General features: G+C 40.8%; 1 protein-coding gene across 1 annotated transcript in view; it reads left to right on the forward strand.

The window, feature by feature from the left end:
- The first annotated feature begins 9,843 nt into the window (after nt 1-9,843).
- Nucleotides 9,844-21,647, forward strand: part of TMEM135 (transmembrane protein 135) — a 315,929-nt gene continuing 304,125 nt past the window's right edge. The window contains 1 exon segment of the mRNA XM_043992377.1: nt 9,844-10,211. Within this exon segment, the coding sequence (XP_043848312.1) occupies nt 10,071-10,211 (141 nt within the window). The 5' untranslated portion in view covers nt 9,844-10,070.

Below are 21,647 nucleotides of genomic sequence, written 5' to 3' on the forward strand. Positions count from 1 at the left end.
AACTTCACCAATAGTGGATTAGCATCCCAGTTTTTCCACATCCTCTCCAACATCAAATATTTTCCTTTTTTGGTTATATTTGCCACTCTGATACATGCAAGGTGATACCTCAAAGCTATTTTAGAATTTGCATTTTTCTGATCAGTAGTTATCTAGAGCATTTTTTTCATATGACTATAGATAGCTTTGGTTTCTTTGTCTGAAAACTGCCTATTCATATCCTTTGACCATTTATCAATTGGGCAATGACTTGTATTTTTATAAATTTGACTCAGTTCTTTACATATTTGAGAAATGAGGCTTTTATCAGAGATGCATGTTTCAAAATTTTTTCACAATTTTCTGGTTTCCTTAAAATCTTCGTTACAGTAATTTTTTTGTGTAAAAGCTTTTCAATTTAACATAATCAAAATGATCCATTTTACATTTTGTATTGCTCTCTATATTTTCTTTGGTCCTAAATTCTTTCTCTGTCCATAAATCTGACATTAACTATTCCATGCTCTCTTAATATGTGTATGGTATCATCCTTTATGTGCAAATTATGTACCCATTTTGACCTTATTTTGGCATATGGTGTGAGATGTTGGTCTACACCTAGTTTTTTCCATACTGTTTTCCAGTTTTCCCAGAAGTTTTTGTCAAATAATGAATTTTTTGTTCCAAAAGCTTGGATCTTTAGGTTTATCATATACTAGATTACTATAGTCATTTACTATAGTGTAATCTGTACCTATTCTATTCCACTGATCTACCTCTCTGTTACTTAGACAGTACCAGATTGTTTTGATAATTGCCGCTTTATAATACAGTTTGAGATCTGGGAGTGTTAACCATGTTCTTTTGTATTTTTTCATCTATTCCCTTAATATTATTGAGATTTTGTTCTTCCAGATGAATTTTGTTATTATTTTTTCTAGATCTATAAAATATTTTTTTAAAGTTTGATTGGTATAGCACTGTAAGGGCCAAATTTAGTATGGGAAGAGTTAAGTGGGCAGCTCACCATAGTATTGTGGTAAGAAAGGAAATAGCCTCTTTCCAAAAACAAAACAGGCTTATTAATGGGAACAAGTTCAAAACATTAGTGAGGTTAATAGAGTTAGAAACAATGTATAAATCTCTGGGGTAAAAAAGGCCCCAGGCACCCAGAACCTGCCTCCAGCCCAGCCAGCTCCAAAGAGCTAGCTTTGCCTCAAAAAACCCACAAACTCACCAACACCTGAAATCTGTAGCTCTAAGGAGAATTAGCTTGCAGTCTCTTCTGTTTTGGTCAGAAGGTCAAACACCAACAGCTCCTCTAACTGTCTCTACCTTCCTTCCCCCATTTCTCTCAGAACACTCTGCCCTGAAAAAACTCTCTAACTGCCTCCAACTGTCTCTCCCACAGGAAGGGGTGGTTCTTAGTCATGCTGAGTTTCCAATTGGCTCAGCACACCCACATGGGCTGTCCCCATTATAATCCGGCCAGATCCATGTGGGCATGGGGGAGCTATTAAGGGGAGGCTTAGTTACTTAGTTTCAATAAATGTTCCCTGTGGTCAGAGTTCCTCTTGTTTGTTCATTTATCCCCCAAACTACACACCCATCTTCTCTTAGGCTTTTCAAGCTTACATTTTTTTTTAGTCTGACCATAACAAAGCAAAGATAGGGTTATGAAAACCCCAAATCACAATTAATTCCTTACAGCACTCAATAAATAAACTTAGGTAGGAGTGTTGTTTTTATTATATTGTCTCAGCCTATCCATGAGCAATCAGTATTTTTCCAATTGGTTAGATCTGACTTTTTTTGTGTGAAAAGTGTTTTATAGTTTTGGTCATATAATTCCTGGGTTTGTCTTGCAGGTAGACTCCCAAGTACTTATGTTGTCTACGTTATCTCTTTCTATCTGTTGTTGCTGGACTTTTTGGTGTGATGTTTAAAATCTAATGTGTCCTTACCTGCCCCCCCATAGTTTTTTTTTGGGAAACTAGCTAAGATTTACTGATAAATTCAGCAACAGTTTAGGCTTTTAAACATTTATTAAAGTGTATTTGGGGTTAGCAAAGAGAGAGAGAGAGAGAAAGCCACCTTCACCTAGCTATCCAAGAGAGAACACATGAAGTTTCAAAAGTTAGGAAATTTGTTTTCCCTCCTCCTTCTTCTGCCACCATGAGCTTGTTCCTGAACCAAAGAGAGTGATCCTTAGTCCATTCAGTGGAAGCTTCCTGCAGGACTGGAAGAGGGGTGGTCCCCACACATAGTTCCAAGCTCCAAGTTATGTATACCTATTTTATATACCTATATGCCCAGGGTCGTGTAAAAATTTCTCTGGCAAAAAGGGGTCACAAGTGGAAAAAGTTTAAGAAGGTCTGCTCTAGACAATTCTCTAAGACTATAAGGGCTTTTCCTTATCTAAGAGTTCCATATATATATATATATATATATATATATATATATTTTTAATGAGGCAATTGGGGTTAAGTGACTTGCCCAGGGTCACACAGCTAGTAAGTGTTAAGTGTCTGAGGCCGGATTTGAACTCAGGTACTCCTGAATCCAGGGCCGGTGCTTTATCCACTTTGCCACCTAGCCGCCCCAGGAGTTCCATATATTAATGAAATCACAGGCCTGGTTCCTATCTCAGTTTTATAAAGTGCTTTATAGTCATTATTTAATATGCCTCTCACTACAACATGCCTGTAAGGCAGAGTACCAGTATCATTTTCACTATTTTCAAATGAGCCAACTGAAGTTCATAGAAGTTAAATGACCTTAACTTAAGCACATGAAGCTTGTAGATCTAAGAGGTGGGACTGAAACCCAGGTCCCCTGACTTCGATAAGAGCACTCTTTGTATTACACCAAGAGGCTCTTCAAAACCATAAGCCATTTTTTATGTCATTTCATGTTCCAGAATAAAACAATAGGATCATAGATTGATAGTTGGAAGGGCCCTCAGAAGTCATTAGTCCAACTCTTTAATTTTAAAGATCAACAATCAACTAACGAATATTAAGTGCCTACCATGTTCTAGGCACTGAGCTAGGCACACAAATAAAAGAATGAAACCACCCCTACTTACAGTGAGTTTACATCCTAATGGGGGAGACAACAAATACATGCCCCATAAATAAAAAGTTAATACATATATAGATTATGTATTAACAAATTAGGTATATACTAAATAATTTGGGGGAAGGACACTAGTAATTAGGGGGACAAAAGGAAGAGACTCTATGAGACAAAGGTAAGGAGGAAGTGCATTCCAGTAAATTGGGATACCCAGTGCTAAAACAGAGGTGGGAGATGAAGTGTCATGGGCGAGGAACAGAACAAATGCCAGTTTGGATTACAGAGTGCAAGTAAAAACCAGTGAGGCTGGAAAAGTAGATTGGGACCAGCTATTGAAGGGCTTTAAAAGCTAAATAGAGGAGTTTATATTTTATTCAGCTGGTATTGGCTGAGAAAGGGAATCATATGGTTAGATCTATGTTTAAGGAAAATTTCTTTGACAGCAGCGTGTTGAATGGACTAAAGAGAGACTTGAGGCAAGGAGACGAATCAGGAGACTATTGTAATAGTATCAGGTGAGTGGTGATGAGGAGGGCCTGAACCAAGGTGGTTTCTGGATAGTTGGAGAAAAGGGCTCAGATGTGAGAGATGTGAAGGGAGAAATTAAAGGATTTGGAAATTGTTTGGAACATGAGGTAAGCAAGAGTGAGGAGTACAGGATAATGCCAAGCTTATGAAATATCTTACACTGGAAGAATGGTGGTACTTTTGACAGAAATGGGAAAGCCTGGAAGAGGGGAAAAAAAGATAATGAGTTCAGTTTTAGACTTATTGAGTTTAAGACGTTTCTGGGACACAGTTTGAAATGTCCAATATTCTATGTATTCGCTCAAGAAATTATAATTAGAAAGTAGCAGAACTTGGATTCAAACCCAGGTCTTCTAACTCCAGAAGCATTACTCTTTCTAAGACATTATGCAGCCAAATAAGATAGTAAGAAATTTTTGTGTAGCTGTAACTCACAGAAACAATAGGATTAGCCCTTTTGTTTCCCTTTGTTTGCATTTGCCAAAAACAACAATGTTTACTGAGCATTGGGAGCTCCCTATTCCAGAATATTTACATTACTATCTGCTTCCTTTCATAGTGGATGTCCTGGGCATCAGCTCTTTGTCTGTATTGACTACTTGGGATAAATACTTTGATGACTTCTTCCCTGAAATCCAGAGTCACAGAATTTAAAAGTTGGAAGTGGCTTCAAAGGCCATGCAATCCAAGAAATACATGAAAGGAATTTCTGCTATGACATCTCTGACAAGTGGTCATCCAATTTCCATTTATAGACCTCCAAGGAGGCCCACTATCTCTTCAGGCAATACTTAACCACTTTTGGACAGCCCTAATTATTAGGAAATTTTTCCTGACATCAAGCCCAAATTGGTCTCTTTTCTACTCATTGCTCATGGTTCTGTCTTCTGCCCAAGTCCAGTCTTCTCTTATATATGACAGTCTTTCAAATATTTCAACATGGCCATTATGGCTTCGGGCTAAATATGCCCATTTTCTTCAACGGATCATTATAAGCCAAGGACTCAAGGCTCATCACCATCTTGGTTACCCTCCTTTGGACACTTCAATTTATCAATTTACTTTTTAACTGCGGTGCCCAAATCTGAATGCAATTCTCCAGATGGAATGGGACTAGCACTTCCCTATTCCTGGAAGCTATGCCCCTCTTAATGGACTCCAAGACAACACAAGCTTTTTTGGCTGCCACTCCTGCTACTAACACATGTGGAGCTCACAGTCTACTTAAATCCTCAGATCTTTTTCCAGGACTACTGCCTATCCATTCCTCTCCCATTTTATACTTGTGAAGGTTTTTTTTTTAACTCGTTTAAGACTTTCTATTTATCCCTATTGAATTCAATTTTTATTAGATTTAGTCCAAATGCCTTAGCTTGTCAAGTTATTTAAGGATTCAGACTTTGTAATCCACTGTGTTATGTATATGTCTTAGCTTTGTGGCACCTGAAAATTTGATGAGTCAACCAAGTTAGGGAAAGGGTATGGAGTTAGACATATTAACACAGATAATACTCATATTTGATCCAAGAAGGTTTAAGTGACTAGTGCAAAAGGCTCAAGAGCATGTACTCCTTCCCACACTTTCATTTTGTCCTCATAAGGATTACTGCGATTTATTATAATTAGTCTTTCCCTCTCAACAATCACCCATTGGGTACATATTCATCAGGTGAAATTTCTGTTCTCATTCCTTCTCCCGATAGAAACAATCAGCTAAAAAAATTTAGATCAATTATCTTTTATTTAGTCATCTTTTAAGTACTCAGACTAGTCTCATCCAAACCAGTAGACTTGATTATATCCAATAAGAATTATTCTTGTATGACCAGTGCTAATGTGGCCTATCATCTGTATTTACTAAGTGATTGACTAGAAAGACCAGCAGGCCTTTGGAATATTTGCTCAAATTTATGATGAAACCTGGATAATATTTAACTTTCATTTCTAGTGAGTACAGTCTGGGAGGAAGAGGACTGGCTTACAAGGAATAATCCTGAGTGAAGTTTGTTACTTATGCTACAAGGGGTGATATGCAGGGCTAAGTCCTCAATGAGAATCAGCTGGGATCCCTATATATGTTTCCACATTATTTCATTTACTAGTTTATTCCCTCTCAGAACCTGTGTCATGTCCTTCATTTCCCAGTATGAATCTGGGTGTGGAATAAACGAATACAATGAAAAATTATTTATTAAGTACACGCTATGGGTTTATTAAGCACTTACAATGTGCAAAGCAATGTGCTAAGGGCTGGGGACACAAAGAGAAAATCAAGGCAGTCCATGTTCTCAGACTGCTCACATTCTAATGGGGGAGAGGACACATAGGGAAGGTTACAGCTGCAAGTCAGATGAAAAGGTCATATGGTAACAAACAAGCAAACAAAAAAAAGAAAGGGGCAGCTAGGTGGCGCAGTGGATAAAGCATTGGCCCTGGATTCAGGAGTACCTGAGTTCAAATCCGACCTCAGACACTTGACACTTACTTAGCTGTGTGACCCTGGGCAAGTCACTTAACCCTAATTGCCCCACAAAAAACAAAACAAACAAAAAGAAAAGGTCATATGGTCCTTAGGGTACAGAGGCAAAGTAGATGGCAATGCCTCTTGTTTAATGCCATCTCCACTGATAAAACCATATCAATTTCTGATGCTGAACTATTTGAAAGTGCTAAGGGCTTTGGTGGCAAGAACTTTCTTTTCTGGGTCTTCAGTAGCTGTTTGAAGCAGCTTCAGAAGCAGTTGCCAGGCTGTGTGCATCTCCACAGGGGCTGCTTCCAAGGATGATGGCTGCAGATACTGTGCTGGAAGCATTGTTAGTCCCAGGGCTCTTGGGATCAGAGTCGGGGCTGTCCCCATTGGAGTGTAAGGGGAGATGGTGGTCAAGGTGGTGATGGTGGTGGTGGTTTGACTTTCCTGGCATATGCTGCCTCCTGTTTTTTCTCTGAAGTGTATCACTGTTTTAGATAGGCTGGCTTGCCTGACCTGTGGGTGGCAGTTAGTTGGTATTTGGAAGGGAGGGCCGGCGCCTTCTTCACCACTGTTATTTCCTAAGATGATGGCAGTGAGGGCTAGGATAGAAACAGGACTAGTGATCTGTGTGGTACTACCACTCCCAGGGGTACTTGTGTCTAGCTGGTGGCACTTGGCCAGCAGTTGATGCTTGTGGTGATGAGGAAAGGTTCCTCTACAACAATTTCTCCCTCAGTGATGGCTGCAGGGACCGGGCTAGAAGCTGGTCTGTTGGTTTGGGGGACATTGGCTATAATAATAACAAATAATAAGAATAGCTGTCATTTACATAGGAAAAAAATCTTGGAGATTTTGTTTGAGGACAAGAGAGGAGACAGTATCTGGCTACAGCAACAACTGTTTCAGGGAAGGGAACAATGCTGAAGACTGAAAAAGCAGTTTCAGTTGAATGCTGGGGATCCTGTGGGCTAAGGAGAAAGTAGATGGCGAGGAAGGATTAAAAGTGGGTATAAACATCTTTTCTGGAAGTTTTAGGAAAGCACTGATATGGAATAGTTGCCAGATGGGCTAAAAGAATCACAGGGAAGGCTCTTCCTTCCTTCTTTTGTTTTTTTGGACTAAGGAGACCCGATCAATTTGTAGGTATATGAAAAACATAACCAACTGAAGATGCATGAGACGATGATTGCTGGAATGAGGTCCTGGAAGAAGCAAGATGCTATGGGATAGAAAGTACAGAGGAATTAGGTTTAATAAAGAGTTGATGTTTCTTCTGTGACCAGAGGAAAGAAGAAAATAAGTGATGAAACTGAGAAGTTTTGAAGAATGGAAGAGGGTAGGCAGCTTACATCAGAGGGTCTCAATCTTCTTAGTGAAGTAAGAGTCACCTATCTGCTAACCTTAGTTGAGAAATGGTTGCTAGGCTTATTTAGATTGGATAAGAGAAAACAGAATGGTATAGAGATCAGCCTCTTGTCCTCCACCCCAAGGTTATTAAAATGAATAATGGAATCAGTGGTACACGGCTATTATCTGAAAAGATTTGAAATGTTACGTGGCACAGAAAGTAGCCTTGTGGAGTCAGCATCACAGGGTGGAAGTTGTGTGCAGTCAGATTTCAATTCAACATGAGCAAGAACTTTAGTTTCAAAAAACAACAAAAAAACCACCCACCACCAAACAGATCTTTTACTAGAGGTGGAATAATGGCTGCCTCAAATGCTATCTCGGTTGAAAGGTGGTGTGTGTGTGTGTGTGTGTGTGTTCTGGGGGAAGGTGTGTGCTAGATTTAGAGTTGAGAACCTGAGTTCATATTGTAGCTCTATCACTTAAAAGACCTGTATGGGACTTTGGGCACATATACTCACATCCAAAATGAGGGTGTTGGACAGATGAATGACCTCAGTCCCCTTCCAGTTTAAAATCTCTGATCCTATGATAGACACTGCTTGTGCTAACCCTCATAGGGTTTAAATCTGTTGAACTGGATAGACCATTGAAGATATTTACATGATGGGTGGGAAAAAAGTTTCAAACCAAGCTATTATTTAAGCTGTTTTTGAGCTTTCTGGAACTCTGACTCCCTCCCCCCAAGATTATCTCCACTTTATCTTTGATTTATTTGTAGTTTGAACTTAGCTGTTTGCACGTCTTCCATTAATAATAGATAAGATTTATACAGCACTTAAAGGTTTACAAAGCACTTTACAAATATCTTATTTTATCCTCACAACAACCTTGGTCCTATATTATCTCCGTTTTACAGATGAATATGACTTCCTCCTGCAGGCAGGGCTTCGGGGTTGTTTATTCGTTTTGTTTTTTGGTATCCCCAGCACTGAGCACAGTGCTTGGCACATACTTAAGTGCTCAATACATACTTGTTGACTGACTGCACTCTGAGGGGGTTGCCCATTTGCTGTGGGAAAATTAGAGAGAGGTTTTTGGAAGAGGTGGCATTAAATCAAAGAAACTGCAATTAACCCCCTAAAAGAAAGGTCGAGGGAGGGGGCAGCTAGGTGGCGCAGTGGATAGAGCACTGGCCCTGGAGTCAGGAGTACCTGAGTTCAAATCCGACCTCAGACACTTAACACACACTAGCTGCGTGACTCTGGGCAAGTCACTTAACCCCAATTGCCTCACTTAAAAAAAAAAGGTCGAAACGCTTCTTGCATATACTGGCATCCAACTCATTGAATTTTTGAGATGGAAGGGAGCTTAACAGTCACATACTCAAACTGCCCTCTTTTAACAGAAGAGGAAATTGAAACAGGGGGAAGTTAAACTTGATTTACCGAAGGTAATTTACCCATTCAGCTGTCAAGAATGATTTTCCTAAAGCATCACCCCTCTGTACTCAATAAGCTCCCGTGGCTCCCTATTACCGCAAGACCAAATATAAAATTCTCTGGTGTTGAAGGTCCTTCATCACTTGCCGCCCATTCTTCCAGTTTTATTTCACCTTTGACGACTCTCCCCCCACCCCCCCCCAGCCCCACCTTGGATCTAGCGACATCTCGCACCAGATAGTCCAACTCAGGGCTGGGGCATTTTCATTGGCTGTGCCCTCGAGCCTGGAATGCCCTCTCTCCTCATCTCTGCTTCCTGGCTTACTTCACCGCCCTCCTCCAAGAAGGCTAGCCTAATTCTCCTTTCATTTCTAATCCCTTCTTTCTAAGACTAATTCTCATTTATCCTACGTATAGCGAGTCAGTTCATAGTTCTTTGTGTGGTGTCTCCCCCATTAGACTGTGAGCTCCCTGAGGACAGGGCCTGCGTTGCCTCTCTTGGTAGCACCGTGCCAGGCACGCAGAAGGCGTTTAATGAATGCTGACTGTCCCAAAGGCACACAACTAGAGAGGGGCAAAACCCAGCTTATTTCACGTCTCTTTCTGCTACTTCCCCCCCACCCCCCAAACCGGAGGCTGAAAAGGAAGCCGAAAACCCCGCCCCTCCCCTCCCCTCTCCTCCCCCAACTACACAGACTGGAGCTTGGGGTAGCTGACAGAGGATGGGGGGGGGCGGTGCGGGGGAATGAGGAAGGCGCGCTTCCGCATGGCGTTCCTGGTCAATCCAGGGGGCGGGGGAAGCGCGGGGCGCGCTCTCCGAGCGAACGTCCTCCGTCTCCCTCCACCTCAGCCAGTACCCAGTGGAGGAGGGGCGACCCATGGGGCACGGGGCCGGGGGTCTCAGTAAGGACCGCGGAACGCGCGCCCGCGCCCGCGCTCGCCCTCGCGAAGGGGGCTGGTAGAGGAGGCGCGCACGCTCCGCCTCCTCCCCCCCTCCGCACGTTCCTCCTTCTCGCCCTGCGATACGCCGAGCGCTCATCATCCGAGGACTTTGGCCCAGAGTAACCCCGCTCCCGTGACCTTTCCCCTCCATTCCGCGCCTCCCGCGAGCCGGCGGGGCAGGGCGGCCGTTGAGTTCTCGTTCCCCTCCCCCTCCCTCCTTCCCTCTCTCCTGTCCTCTACCCCCGCCCCCACCCCGCCCCCCTTCCCCGACGGTGCTTCCAGACATGGCGGCGTTCAGCAAGTCCATCCCTCACAACTGCTATGAAATCGGCCATACCTGGCACCCGTCCTGCGGGGTCTCCTTCCTCCAGATCACCAGGGGCGCCTTGGAAGAGTCCTTGAAGATCTATGCGCCCCTGTACCTGGTGAGAAAGCCCCGCTCCCGGACCTCGCTCCGGCCCCCCTCCCCCTGGCCTGGGGTCGGGTGGGCCGGACCGGGCTAGTGGGGGTTGGAGGGGCTGAGCTGGGGATGACGCCCCTCACCCGAGGGTCCGCCCCCAGCCCCGGAGCTCGGGAGCGAGCTGCCGGTCCGAGCTGTCATTCATCCGCGGGAGCTGGGAATGAGGAAGGGGAGACAGGCTGGGGGTTTGGGGCTGAGTTCTGAACTGCTGAAAATTAATAATGACGTGCGTGCCTGGGGGGCCGCGTCCCGGCCTTTTAAATAGTGTAATCCTTGGACCCAGGTCTGTGTCTTTTAAAAAGTGTTAAAGTGGGGGTTCAGCTCCCTGCCTTTTAAATCATGTGACTTGATGTCTCTATCGTGGGGTCCAGATCTGTGTCTTTTAAAAAGTGTAAGTGACGGCTTGACCCCTTGCCTTTTAAACAGTGTCAGTTGGTGTACCTACCCCAAGGTCCAGGTCTGTGTTTTTAAATAATGTCAGTGAGGGTTCGAGCCCTCTCCTTTTACTGTTTTTTCTCTATGTACCTACCTCTGGATCCAGGTCTGTGTCTTAAATAGTCTGAGGCTTGGAGCGCCCGCCTGCCTTTTAAACTGTATGGGCTGCTATGCCTACTCTAAGTGAAGGTTAGGTCCTTGCTTTTTTAATGGTGTTAATTGTTGAACCTACGCTTGGCCAGCTCCATGTCTTTTAAATAGTCAAAAAGTGAGGGTTTAAGTCCTTGCCTTTGGGTGTATCCTGGGATTCAGGTCGGTGACTTTTAAATACTGGCAGTAAGGCTTCGGGTCTCATCTTTTAAATTGTGTCAATTGCTGTATCTAAGCCCTTGGCTTTTAAATTGTGTGAGAGTTTAAGTCCTTGCTTTTTAAATAGTGTAAATTGCTGTAACTACCCTTAGCCATTTCCATGTCTTTTAAATTGGGTAAATGAAGGTTTAGCTCCTTGACTTTTAAATAGTTTCAGTTGCTGTACCAACTCTCGAATCCTGTTTCTTTTAAATAGTACTTTTGTTTTGTTTTTGCTCGTTGTGAGAGGTGGTGTTCAGTGGGTTCAGCGAAGCTTTGAGAAGGATTAAGAATCTCAGCGTTGCTGTTACAGAAAGAGTGCTGAATTTGAAGTCATGAGACTTGAATTAAAATTCTATTTTTGTCACCTTACTACTTGTGTTACCTTGGAGAAGTCACTTCACCTCAGTGGGCCTCTGTTTTCTATATGAAAACAAGGAGGATGGATTCTATGACCTCTGAGGACCTTTCTAGATATGTGTTTGAGGTCCTTGACTCTTTATACTCCGTGTGTGTTGGTTGTACCTTGGGATGCTGGCCCATGCTTTCTAGATAGTGTATGTGAGGGTTTAGGACCATACCATATTTTTGTTTTTGCTTCCTGTGAGAGGTAGTTTTCAAGGGATGCCATGGGGACTTTGAGAAGGGGTAAGTATCCTAGTCTGGTTGGTGTTGGGGAGAGTGCTGAACTTACTCAGGAGACCCAAGTTTGAATTCTAGCTCTGTCACTTTAATACCTGTGTGATTTTGGACAAGTCATTTCACCTCCATGAACCTTATTTTCCTCATCTGTAAAAAGAAGTTAGACTGGTTGACCTCTGATAATTTCTAGTTCTACATCTATAGCCCTAGGTTTGTTTCTTGCTTTTTCTTTTCCCAAGTGACAGTAGGCCACTGTTGCTAGGCATCATAGGAAAATCTCTTCTATTAGTGGACTCACAGGTTTCTGGTGCTTGGACTAGAGCAGTTGGTATCTGGGAGGTTGAGTGGTGCTATCTACAGCTTGTCTTGGGTTATGCAGTTTGTACCTTCTCCTGAAAGTTGTTTAGGAAGTTTTGCTGCAGGATCTATTCAAAATTCAAAAGTGTTTCATCATGAACAAACCAGTTTAAAAAACTGAATATCCAGAAATTCAAATGAAGATGAATTTCACATACCAAACACAGTTTAAAAAGTACTCTCAAACATGGTTTCCTCTCTTTCACGTTACCTGTCTTAATATTAAAGTTCTTTTTAAAAGAAATACAAGTGTTATTTCTGCACTTCTTCCCCCCCCCCCCCAAATGGGGTAATGAGGGTTAAGTGATTTGTCCAGGGTCACACAGCTAGTAAGTGTCAAGTGTGCGAGGTCGGATTTGAACTCAGGTCCTCCTGAATCCAGGGTCAGTGCTTTATCCACCGCGCCACCTAGCTGCCCCTATTTCTGCACTTCTAATGCCTTCTTGAATTCATTTTTTTTTCCTGTATTCTTTAAGTACTGCAAAACATCAATTGGTTGGTCGATAAATACTTACTACCTGTTAATTCAGACATAAATGATAGCTTAGTATAATGGAAAGAGTACTAGGGCTTGAAATCAAAGGACCCAAGTTTCAGCTTCATCTTTGCCACTGACTACATATATGACTTAGAACAAGTCACTTAATTTATCTGAGCCTTGATTTTCTCATTTGCAGAATGAGTTTGTTATCCTTATAGTTCCTAATCTCATGAATAATCCATTTCAACAGCACTTTGTGAACTCCTTATATAAGCCCAGGTCTTTTAGGTATGCTTATTAGAACAGTATTCCTGTTCTTAAGGACTTAAAATCCAGTGGGACAGCGGATAAGACATGTTCACAAATAAGTGTAATACAAAATAGAAATGGAATGTGAAAATATGTAAGAGAGGAATAAAATGCTATTGAAGGCTATAGGGATAATTTCTAACTCTGGAGGATCAAGGGAGGCTTCAGGGATGAAGTAGCATTTGACTTGGGATGTCAGTTGTCAGACACTGGGGAGTAGGCAAAGGTATGAAGAAGAAAAATATTTGGGGAATGACAAGTAGTCTGTCTTGATGGGAGTCTAAGATAATGGTGAATAAGGTGAGATAAGGTTGGAAAAAGAGGCATTGTGGTACAGAGGCAAGAGCATTGACTCTTGAGTCTGAGATGCTGGATTCAAGCCCCAACCTCTCACACTGCCTCACTATGAGACTGCACTAGTCACCTGCCTCCCTCAGCCAAAGATTTTTTTTTAAATCTGTAAAACAAAAGGCTAGATGGTCTTTGAGATTACTTGAGATTCTAGATCTATGATCCTTTGTTAAGGTTAGAACCAATAACTATCGTCAAATTTTTCTGAGAAGTTTTTGAATGTTGAGAGTTGTATTTTGTTCAGTAGGCAAAGGGGAATTAGAATTAGCACACTAATCTTTACGTGGGAATTTGCATAGTTTTATTAGTACATGGTTATTTCAGACTCCCTTTCCCCAAAACAGAGCTCATCTTCATCTTTTCTCTCCAAACTCCCCTCTTCTTAATGATGAAACCACCATCCCTTCCTTCAGTCACGTGGGTTTGCAACTTTCAGGTGATCCTTGAATCTTCCCTTCTCCCTCACCTGCTCTATAGAGTTACTTGTCAAGTCTTACTGATTCTACCTCTACAACATTTTTCTATCCCTTGTCCCCACTCATACCACAACAACCAGAGTTCAGGCCTTCCTTACTTCCAGCTTCTGTTGTTATGGTGAGCTAAATGGCCAATCTGATCCCATTTTCTTCTGCAGTTTCTTCTATAGCCTTTACATGCATGCCAGTTTGATATTCTTAAAGCATAGGTTTGATGATGTTTTTTTCCCCTTGCTCAAGAAGCCATGGTGGCAGCTGTGTGACCTTGGGCAAGTCACTTAACTAACCCTCATTGCCCCGAAAAAAAGAAAAAAGAACCCATGGTGGCTTCCCATTAACTAGGAAAAAAAAGTACCAATTCCTCTGTTTGGCTTTTAAAGCCTTTCCAACCTGAGGGGGAAGTGTGTGTGTGTGTGTGTGTGTGTGTGTGTGTGTGTGTGTGTGTGGGTGGGTGTTACTCTCATACATGCGCTCTGCATTTTGGCTAAACTGTTTCTTTTATATGACACTTCATCTACTCTCTCTCTGCTTTCTTTGCTTAGACTGTTCATCTGGAATACAGGCCCATCTCACTTCTAGCCCTTAGAATCCTTAGTTCCCCTTCAAAGCTCAGCTGAAATGATGCCTTCTACTTGATGACTATCCTGTTCCTTCCATTTCCTAGTGCCTTCCACAAAGCTGCTTCTCCCATAATTTTGTAGTTACTTCTCTATGTACCTGCTGTTTCCTTCAAATAGAATGTAAGCTCATTGAGAATAGGGACCGAGCACGTGTTTGTATTCCCAGTACCCCATCATATTGCCTTTAGTAGGTGCTTAATACATATTTGATAAATTAATGGTCCTTTTTTAGGGGAAGTTTCCAAGTAATTCAATTCAGAATTTTGTATTTTCTTTTTCTGAATCAATAAATACTATTCAAAACAGCATAAAAAGGATTACTTTCTCTCTCCCCTGCTTCCTTCTTTTATCTGGAGAGGAGCCAGCTCACTGAGCCTTTTCAACCCAGTGGACAAATTTTGAACAGAAACTGAGAGAAGGAGTATTTGGCTGCTGGGAATAGAGGACAGACTGGCTGAAACACCAAAATTTTGATTAGTATTTTGGAGGAAGAAAAGTACTGAGTGAGATATAAGCCTGCTACAGAGAAAAGAGTGTCTAAAGGTTCATAGTTCCCTTTGCCTCAAAAAGTGACATTTAGTCAAAGTTTTACAAAAAGGAAATAATGACAAAAATATTCATCCATTGTTCTTCCCTCCCCTTCCAGTTCCCTCTCTTGTTATGCCAGAGAGCAGAGCCTTGGGTAAAATCAGATGGGGAAGCCCTTCAGATGAGATAAGCCATATGGAGAGGTGTCTCTCCAGTGGAGGTGTTTGAGAAGGTCTTGATATCTTGTGGTTCAGGTGAATGATACGATTGATATTAGTATTCTTTTCAGTGGTGCAGATCACAACCATCCAAGCCTTCTAATAATAATTGTAGCAAAACCAACAACAATAATGGAGGATATTTCTATAGGTTTGCAACATGACTTCCATATATTATTTTATTTGAGCCCTTCTAACCACTCTGTGAGGTATCTTTTGTGATTCTTGACCATATCTACCCAACATATTGGGGGCCTTCTAAATCTCTTGATACTTTGTGGATATCTGAGGACCATACCTATTGTTTATTCCTTATAAGTGACTGACACATTTTTTAAAAAATTTTATTTGAGCCCTTCTAACTACTCTGTGAGGTATCTTTTGTGATTCTTGACCATATCTACCCAATATATTGGGGGCCTTCTAAATCTCTTGACACTTTGTGGATATCTGTGGACCATACCTATTGTTTATTCCTTATAAGTGACTGACACATTTTTTTTCTGGTCATATCTCTCTGATAGCATCCTTCTTCCTATTGGTTTTTGTACAGTTTCTCATTGGTGATATGTTGCAGTCTATTCGCTCTAGCCATGTTCCTGTCCATTGCCCTTTGGGTAGTGCTCAGCTTAATTCTTTTATTTATTTTTTTTAGTGAGGCAATTGGGGTTAAGTGACTTTCCCACAGTAACACAGCTAGTTAGTATTAAGTGTCTGAGGCTGGATTTGAACTCAGGTACTCCTGAATCCAGGGCCAGTGCTCTATCCACTGCGCCACCTAGCTGCCCTATCAGCTTAATTCTTTAAAGAGAGTGTTTTTCCGTGGTGAATAGATGAAGTTGAGGAGTTATCCATTCAAGTAATCAGAGGGTCATTGAACAGTTATTTCTTAAAGGAATCTTAGGGGATATTGACACACATACACACATATTTCTACAATATGTATATATACGCACATATATACATACATATACACACAATGCTAAAAGAAAACTTTTTTCAAATTGTGCTGCAGTGATGGCTCACATAACCCAAGGCTTGTATAAAGCAAACTGGAAGATATAAAGAGGTTGCAACTAAATAGAAGGTTCACAGCTTCTCCTTGAAAACAAATAAAAGAGCTGTCCATGTTGTTGTCATTGCACAAAAGACAATAAGAAACATTTCTTGGACACTTGGTTACCTTCCCTTGCATTGCTTATAAAATACATATAGGAAATATTTTGTTGCAAGATACCTTCTAAGGTAGTGTTTGCTTGTGCAAACTGATGTACTTAATACAAGCCTTGGCTTATGTGAGCCATTATTGCAGCACAATTTGAAAAAAAGTTATCTTTTAGCATTGAGCTTAAGAAGAGCTGCCAAGTTTCTTTGTTGTTGTTGTTTTAATCTTTTCATCAAATAGAGTAGGATAGGTAGCATATTCTTATTCATGGAACTGGAAAATTCAGACTTAATTGTGTCTGGTACAAGTTAGATAATGGTACTTCTGAAGCATGGTTTTCTTATCATAATTAATAACAAACCCTATTGAGCTCCTCTTTTTCCCTAGGTGCTTCTGTAGGCTTTGGGGATTACTCAGGGGATAAGAGTCTCTTCTCTCAAGAGAGTAATCATCTTATTTGGGAGCATAGACTATCTTGTATTGTTATTTATCTCTTATGTATGTACCATATTACATATAGATAACTATAGGATTTAGAACCAGAAGGGGACATCTAGTTTAGCCAACTAACTTTTTATATAAGTCAACTGATATCCAGGGTTACAGCTAGTAAGTAGCAGAGTTGGAATGTGGTATGCTTTTGTGTTCATTTGAATAGATATGTATGTTTTATATATGTGTGTATATGTGTGTGTATGGATAGATATAAACACATAGATGCATGCATATGTATAAATACATCCATAGGCATATGTGTATATATGCTCTATGATCATACATATATAAATATTCAAAAGCAGAATTATATGCTTTGGGAGACCTGGTTGGTCAGTAGTTCATGTGAAATATACGTAGGGGGTTTTAATTTGCTCCAGTTTCAGTATTTGCTAATAGTTTGATATGAATGCTAGAAAAGCTAACAAAATCTTAAGGAATATAGCGTCCATAAAAAGGAGGTCCTAGTTCTACGATACTCTGTGCTTTGTGAGGTCATATTTAGTATGTTTTGTTTAGTTTTAGATGTCACACTTTAAGAGGGATGTTGATTAATTGGATCATGCAGTGTAGTACCAGGAGGCAGTTAGATGGCTCAGTGGATAGAATGCTGATCTCTGGAGTCAGGAAGACTGGAGTTCAAATTTGACTTCAGACACTTGCTGTTTGTGAGACCCTGGGCAAGTCACTTAACCCTGTTTGCCTTTGTTTGTTCATCTGTAAAACGAGCTGGAGAAGGAAATGGCAAACCACTTCAGTGTCTTTGCCAAGAAAATTCCAAATGGGGTCAAGAAGAGTTGGGCATCACTAACTGATTAAACAACATTCCCCTTGTGGATAGCTCTGCTATGACTTTTTTCCTACATCAAGACTATATTTGTAGCTTCCACCTTTTGCTTCAGGTTGTGCTCTCTGTTGCCCAGATACAGTAAGCCCTATCTTTCTTTTATGCGACAACCCTCTAAATACTTGAAAACAGCTATCATGCCTTTCTACATCTTGTCTTCTCTAGGCTAAATGTTCCCATTTGTTTGAACTGATCTTAACATAGTGTAAACTTCAGGCTCTTCACCATTCTGATTGCCTTTCCTTGGGCAATCTCCAATATATCATCATTCTTCCTGAAATGTGGTGGTCAGAATTTTTTGGGGGGCTGGGGCAGGGCAATGAGGGTTAAGTGACTTGGCCAGGGTCACACAGCTAGTAAGTGTCAAGTGTCTGAGGTTGGATTTGAACTCAGGTCCTCCTGAATCCAGGGCCAGTGCTTTATCCACTGTGCTACCTAGCTGCCCCCACAGAATTGTTTTTACTTGGTTTTATGTGCACATTTTACTGAACTTCAGCAGCTCTTCTGTCACTCTATCCGTAACTGCATCTGCCTGTGTGTTTTTTAACATCAAAGTATTATTTAATAAATATATTTAGATTACTTCTGCCTTGGTGGTTATGCTTGGGTTGCTTAGACTGCTAAGAAATGTAAATGTGCCCTAGTTTATAACAACATATTTTTGTTAGAAAGTATAATTAAAAGTGAACTCTTTTATTTATTATATCTCATTATGAAATAAGCACTGTTCATAGTAGCCAAATAGTTTATGTGTGTGGACTGTTGTTCACCTTTTCCTGTTTTTTTGTTTTGTTTTGTTTTGTTTTTTGTGGGGGAAGATCAGCTCTGTGTTTAGAACAACTGAGTTTGAGGTGCCTATCATGGACTGCAAAAATGTCCAATCTGCAATAAAAACCACTAAGGCAGAGCTCCAAACCAATAACGATTAATTAAAGGGACATGGCCCACTTTTAATGAATAGGACCTCAGATCTTCCTTGTGATCTGAGATGCCCCCTTTCTCCAGGGCCATAATTTTATAGTGCTTGATACCCAAATGGTACAGTGAAACAAAATAAAATTCAGAGTCTCATTGGTTGATAGACTTACATCTTAATCTTGTAGAAGAGCCTTCAGTTCATGTTTATGGTCAATAACTAGTGGAGGACATCAAAAAATGGGCAGAGCTAATTGTCATTCACTAACCCCATGTTGGGTAATAAAGAGCCGTAGGCAGCTCTGGAAATTAGAAGACAGGGTCACCTGTTGGTCAGGTGCTTATAGGCCTGTTGGCCCAGTGCTCATAGGTCTGTCTCCCCAACAAAGGGATGATAATGGTGGAAGGACAATCAAAAATATCTGGGGCACTTTCCATATCATTAGGCCATCTTTGCCATCCTGGGTTTGGTCACCTACTTAGCAAGAAGAAAGGGTGGAAGTCCTCTAATTAGATTCCTAAGATTATACAAGTGAACTTCACAACAAGCAAGTGAATTTATAATCTTGTGGTTTAAAAGTTTGGGGCCAAGGGGGTGGCTAGGTGGCGCAGTGGATAAAGCACCGGCCCTGGATTCAGGAGTTCCTGAGTTCAAATCCGGCCTTAGATACTTACTGGCTGTGTGACCCTGGGCAAGTCACTTAACCCCCATTGCCCTGCAAAAAAAAAAAAAAAGAAATAAAAAAAGTTTGGGGCCTATTATAAGAGAGAATCTGTCTAACCTTATTTAATTATACACAAATATATATATATATATAAAAAATATGTATTAATACTAGTTGATCATACTGACTATATGTATAATACTAGACAAGTATAACAGAAATGATTACCCCTATGGAAACTGAGTAATACTGATTGGAAATAAACCAGGGGTCTAAATAAAATAGAGGTCTAATTTTTTTTTTAAGTGAGGCAATTGGGGTTAAGTGACTTGCCCAGGGTCACACACACAGCTAGTAAGTGTTAAGTGTCTGAGGCCGGATTTGAACTCAGGTACTCCTGACTCCAGGGCTGGTGCTCTATCCACTGCGCCACCTAGCTGCCCCAAGGTCTAAATTTAATCATTCTCTACACTGTCCAAGCACCATTAAGGAAGAGGTGTCCACTTGGTGTTTCACAAAACAGGACTATATTTCATTCCAGTAGCCCAGTTTTGTAATCTTGGAGTCTTCCTGTCAGTTGCGTAATTTTGTTGACTACCTCCATTTATCTCACCACTCATATAGCTGCCAGCCTAGTTAAAGGCCTCCTTATCTTTTCCCTGGACTGTTGCAATAGTCTTCTGTTTGGTCTCTCTGTCTCACCTTTCCCCTCTCCAATTCATCCTCTAATTGATACTCTTAAAGCTCAGGTCAGACTGTGTCAGCCCTCTGCTGAAGAAGCTTCAGCAGCTTCTTATTACTGCCTCTTGGAAAAGATGCATCCTCTCCCATTGGACATTATTTATTTACATTTTTATTAGAATCTTTTCTTTTCATATCACCTTCATTTAGGAATGTCTTTCTTCCTCTTACTTCTTGAACATAGGATAAAAAGATAAACTTTTAAAAAGCTATTCAGCAAAACTAACCAAGACATCAAACTGACTATTAGTATATGTAATATTCTATGTCCAGAGTTCTTCAGAGAAGGGAAAGAGTGCATTGTTTCAAGTTTTTATGGCTGTAGCTTAGTCATTATAATTATAGTGTTTGTTTTCATTTTTTCATTCTTTCTATTGATAGTTTTGTAGGAGCATGTTGTTTTCCTGGTTCTGTTTACTTTTTGTTGGTTTCTGTTTCTCTTCAGTGGTTACTACCTATTACCTTTAGGATCAAATGTAATATCCTTTGTTTTTGCAAAACCCTTCATAGCCTGTCCCCCTTCTTTTCAGACCTTTTTATACGTTACTCCCCAAGCACGTACTGTGATCCAGTGACCTCCTTGCTGATTCTTACACAAGCCGTTTTCATTTGCTGTCCCCCATGTCTGTAGTGTTCTATCTTTGTCTCCTGGCTTCCCTGGTTTCTTTCAAGTCCCAGATAAAATCGGTCCCACCATCTGCCTAAAGGAGCCTTTCCCAGTGCTCCTTTTTTTTTTTTTTTTTTGGCGGGGCAATGGGGGTTAAGTGACTTGCCCAGGGTCACACAGCTAGTAAGTGTCAAGTGTCTGAGGCTGGATTTGAACCCAGGTACTCCTGAATCCAGGGCCGGTGCTTTATCCACTGCGCCACCTAGCCGCCCCGCGCCACCCCCCCCCCCAGTCCTCCTTAATGCCATTACTTTCTTTCAACTTTTATTTCCAGTTTATCATCTGTATATCTATATCTGCGTCCACCTCCAAATTCACAATCAACATCTTTATCTAATCTTATTTGTACATAAATTCTTTACATGTTGTCTTTTCTGTTAAACTGTGAATTCTTCAAGGGCAGGGACTGTCTTTTGCCTTTCTTTGTATCCCCAGCCTGATGCCTGACACATATGCCTGACATACTGCTTGTTGATATGTTGATTTGATTTGACTTCTCTTTGCATCAGTTCAGCTTCCCTAAATTCTTGATATTTATTAAATGTCATGGTGCAGTAATATTTCATAATATTCATGTACCAAAATTTACTTAGTTGTTCCTCAGAGGTTCTTTGGAACTGAAAGTCCTTCACAATTTGGCCACTACTTACCTTTCTAGGCTTATTATTTGTTATTTGTCTTCATGCGTTCTACATTCTAGCTAAACTTACTTTTTGGTGGTACATGACATTCTTTCTTTTGTCTGTGTATTTTGCACATTGTGGTTGCAATGGATAGCAAATGTAACTTTTCTATCTCTGTTGTTAAACTTTTTTTTTTTGAAATTAGAAAAGCATGTGTATGTCAGCTTTGGTAATTTGGAACTATTGTATTCATCATATTTGAACTGAGGTTTGCTGGCTTTTAATATCTTCAGTTACATTGCTCTAAGTTTGTCCTCTGCTTTCCTTACTCTGCATCATTTTATACAGATATTATCATGTTCCTCTGAGTATTTACTTTTTTTCTTTTCAAAAGATTTTATTGATGCTCTCTTTATTTTCTTTCTTTCTTTTAAAAACATCATTGCCTCTTTATGATGTCTCCCCTCTCCCCACAGAGTTGTTTCTTGTAACAGATAAATAGGGTTGAGCAAAACAAA

Source organism: Dromiciops gliroides, chromosome 3 (assembly GCF_019393635.1).
Source record: "Dromiciops gliroides isolate mDroGli1 chromosome 3, mDroGli1.pri, whole genome shotgun sequence".
Taxonomy (NCBI): Eukaryota; Metazoa; Chordata; class Mammalia; order Microbiotheria; family Microbiotheriidae; genus Dromiciops; species Dromiciops gliroides.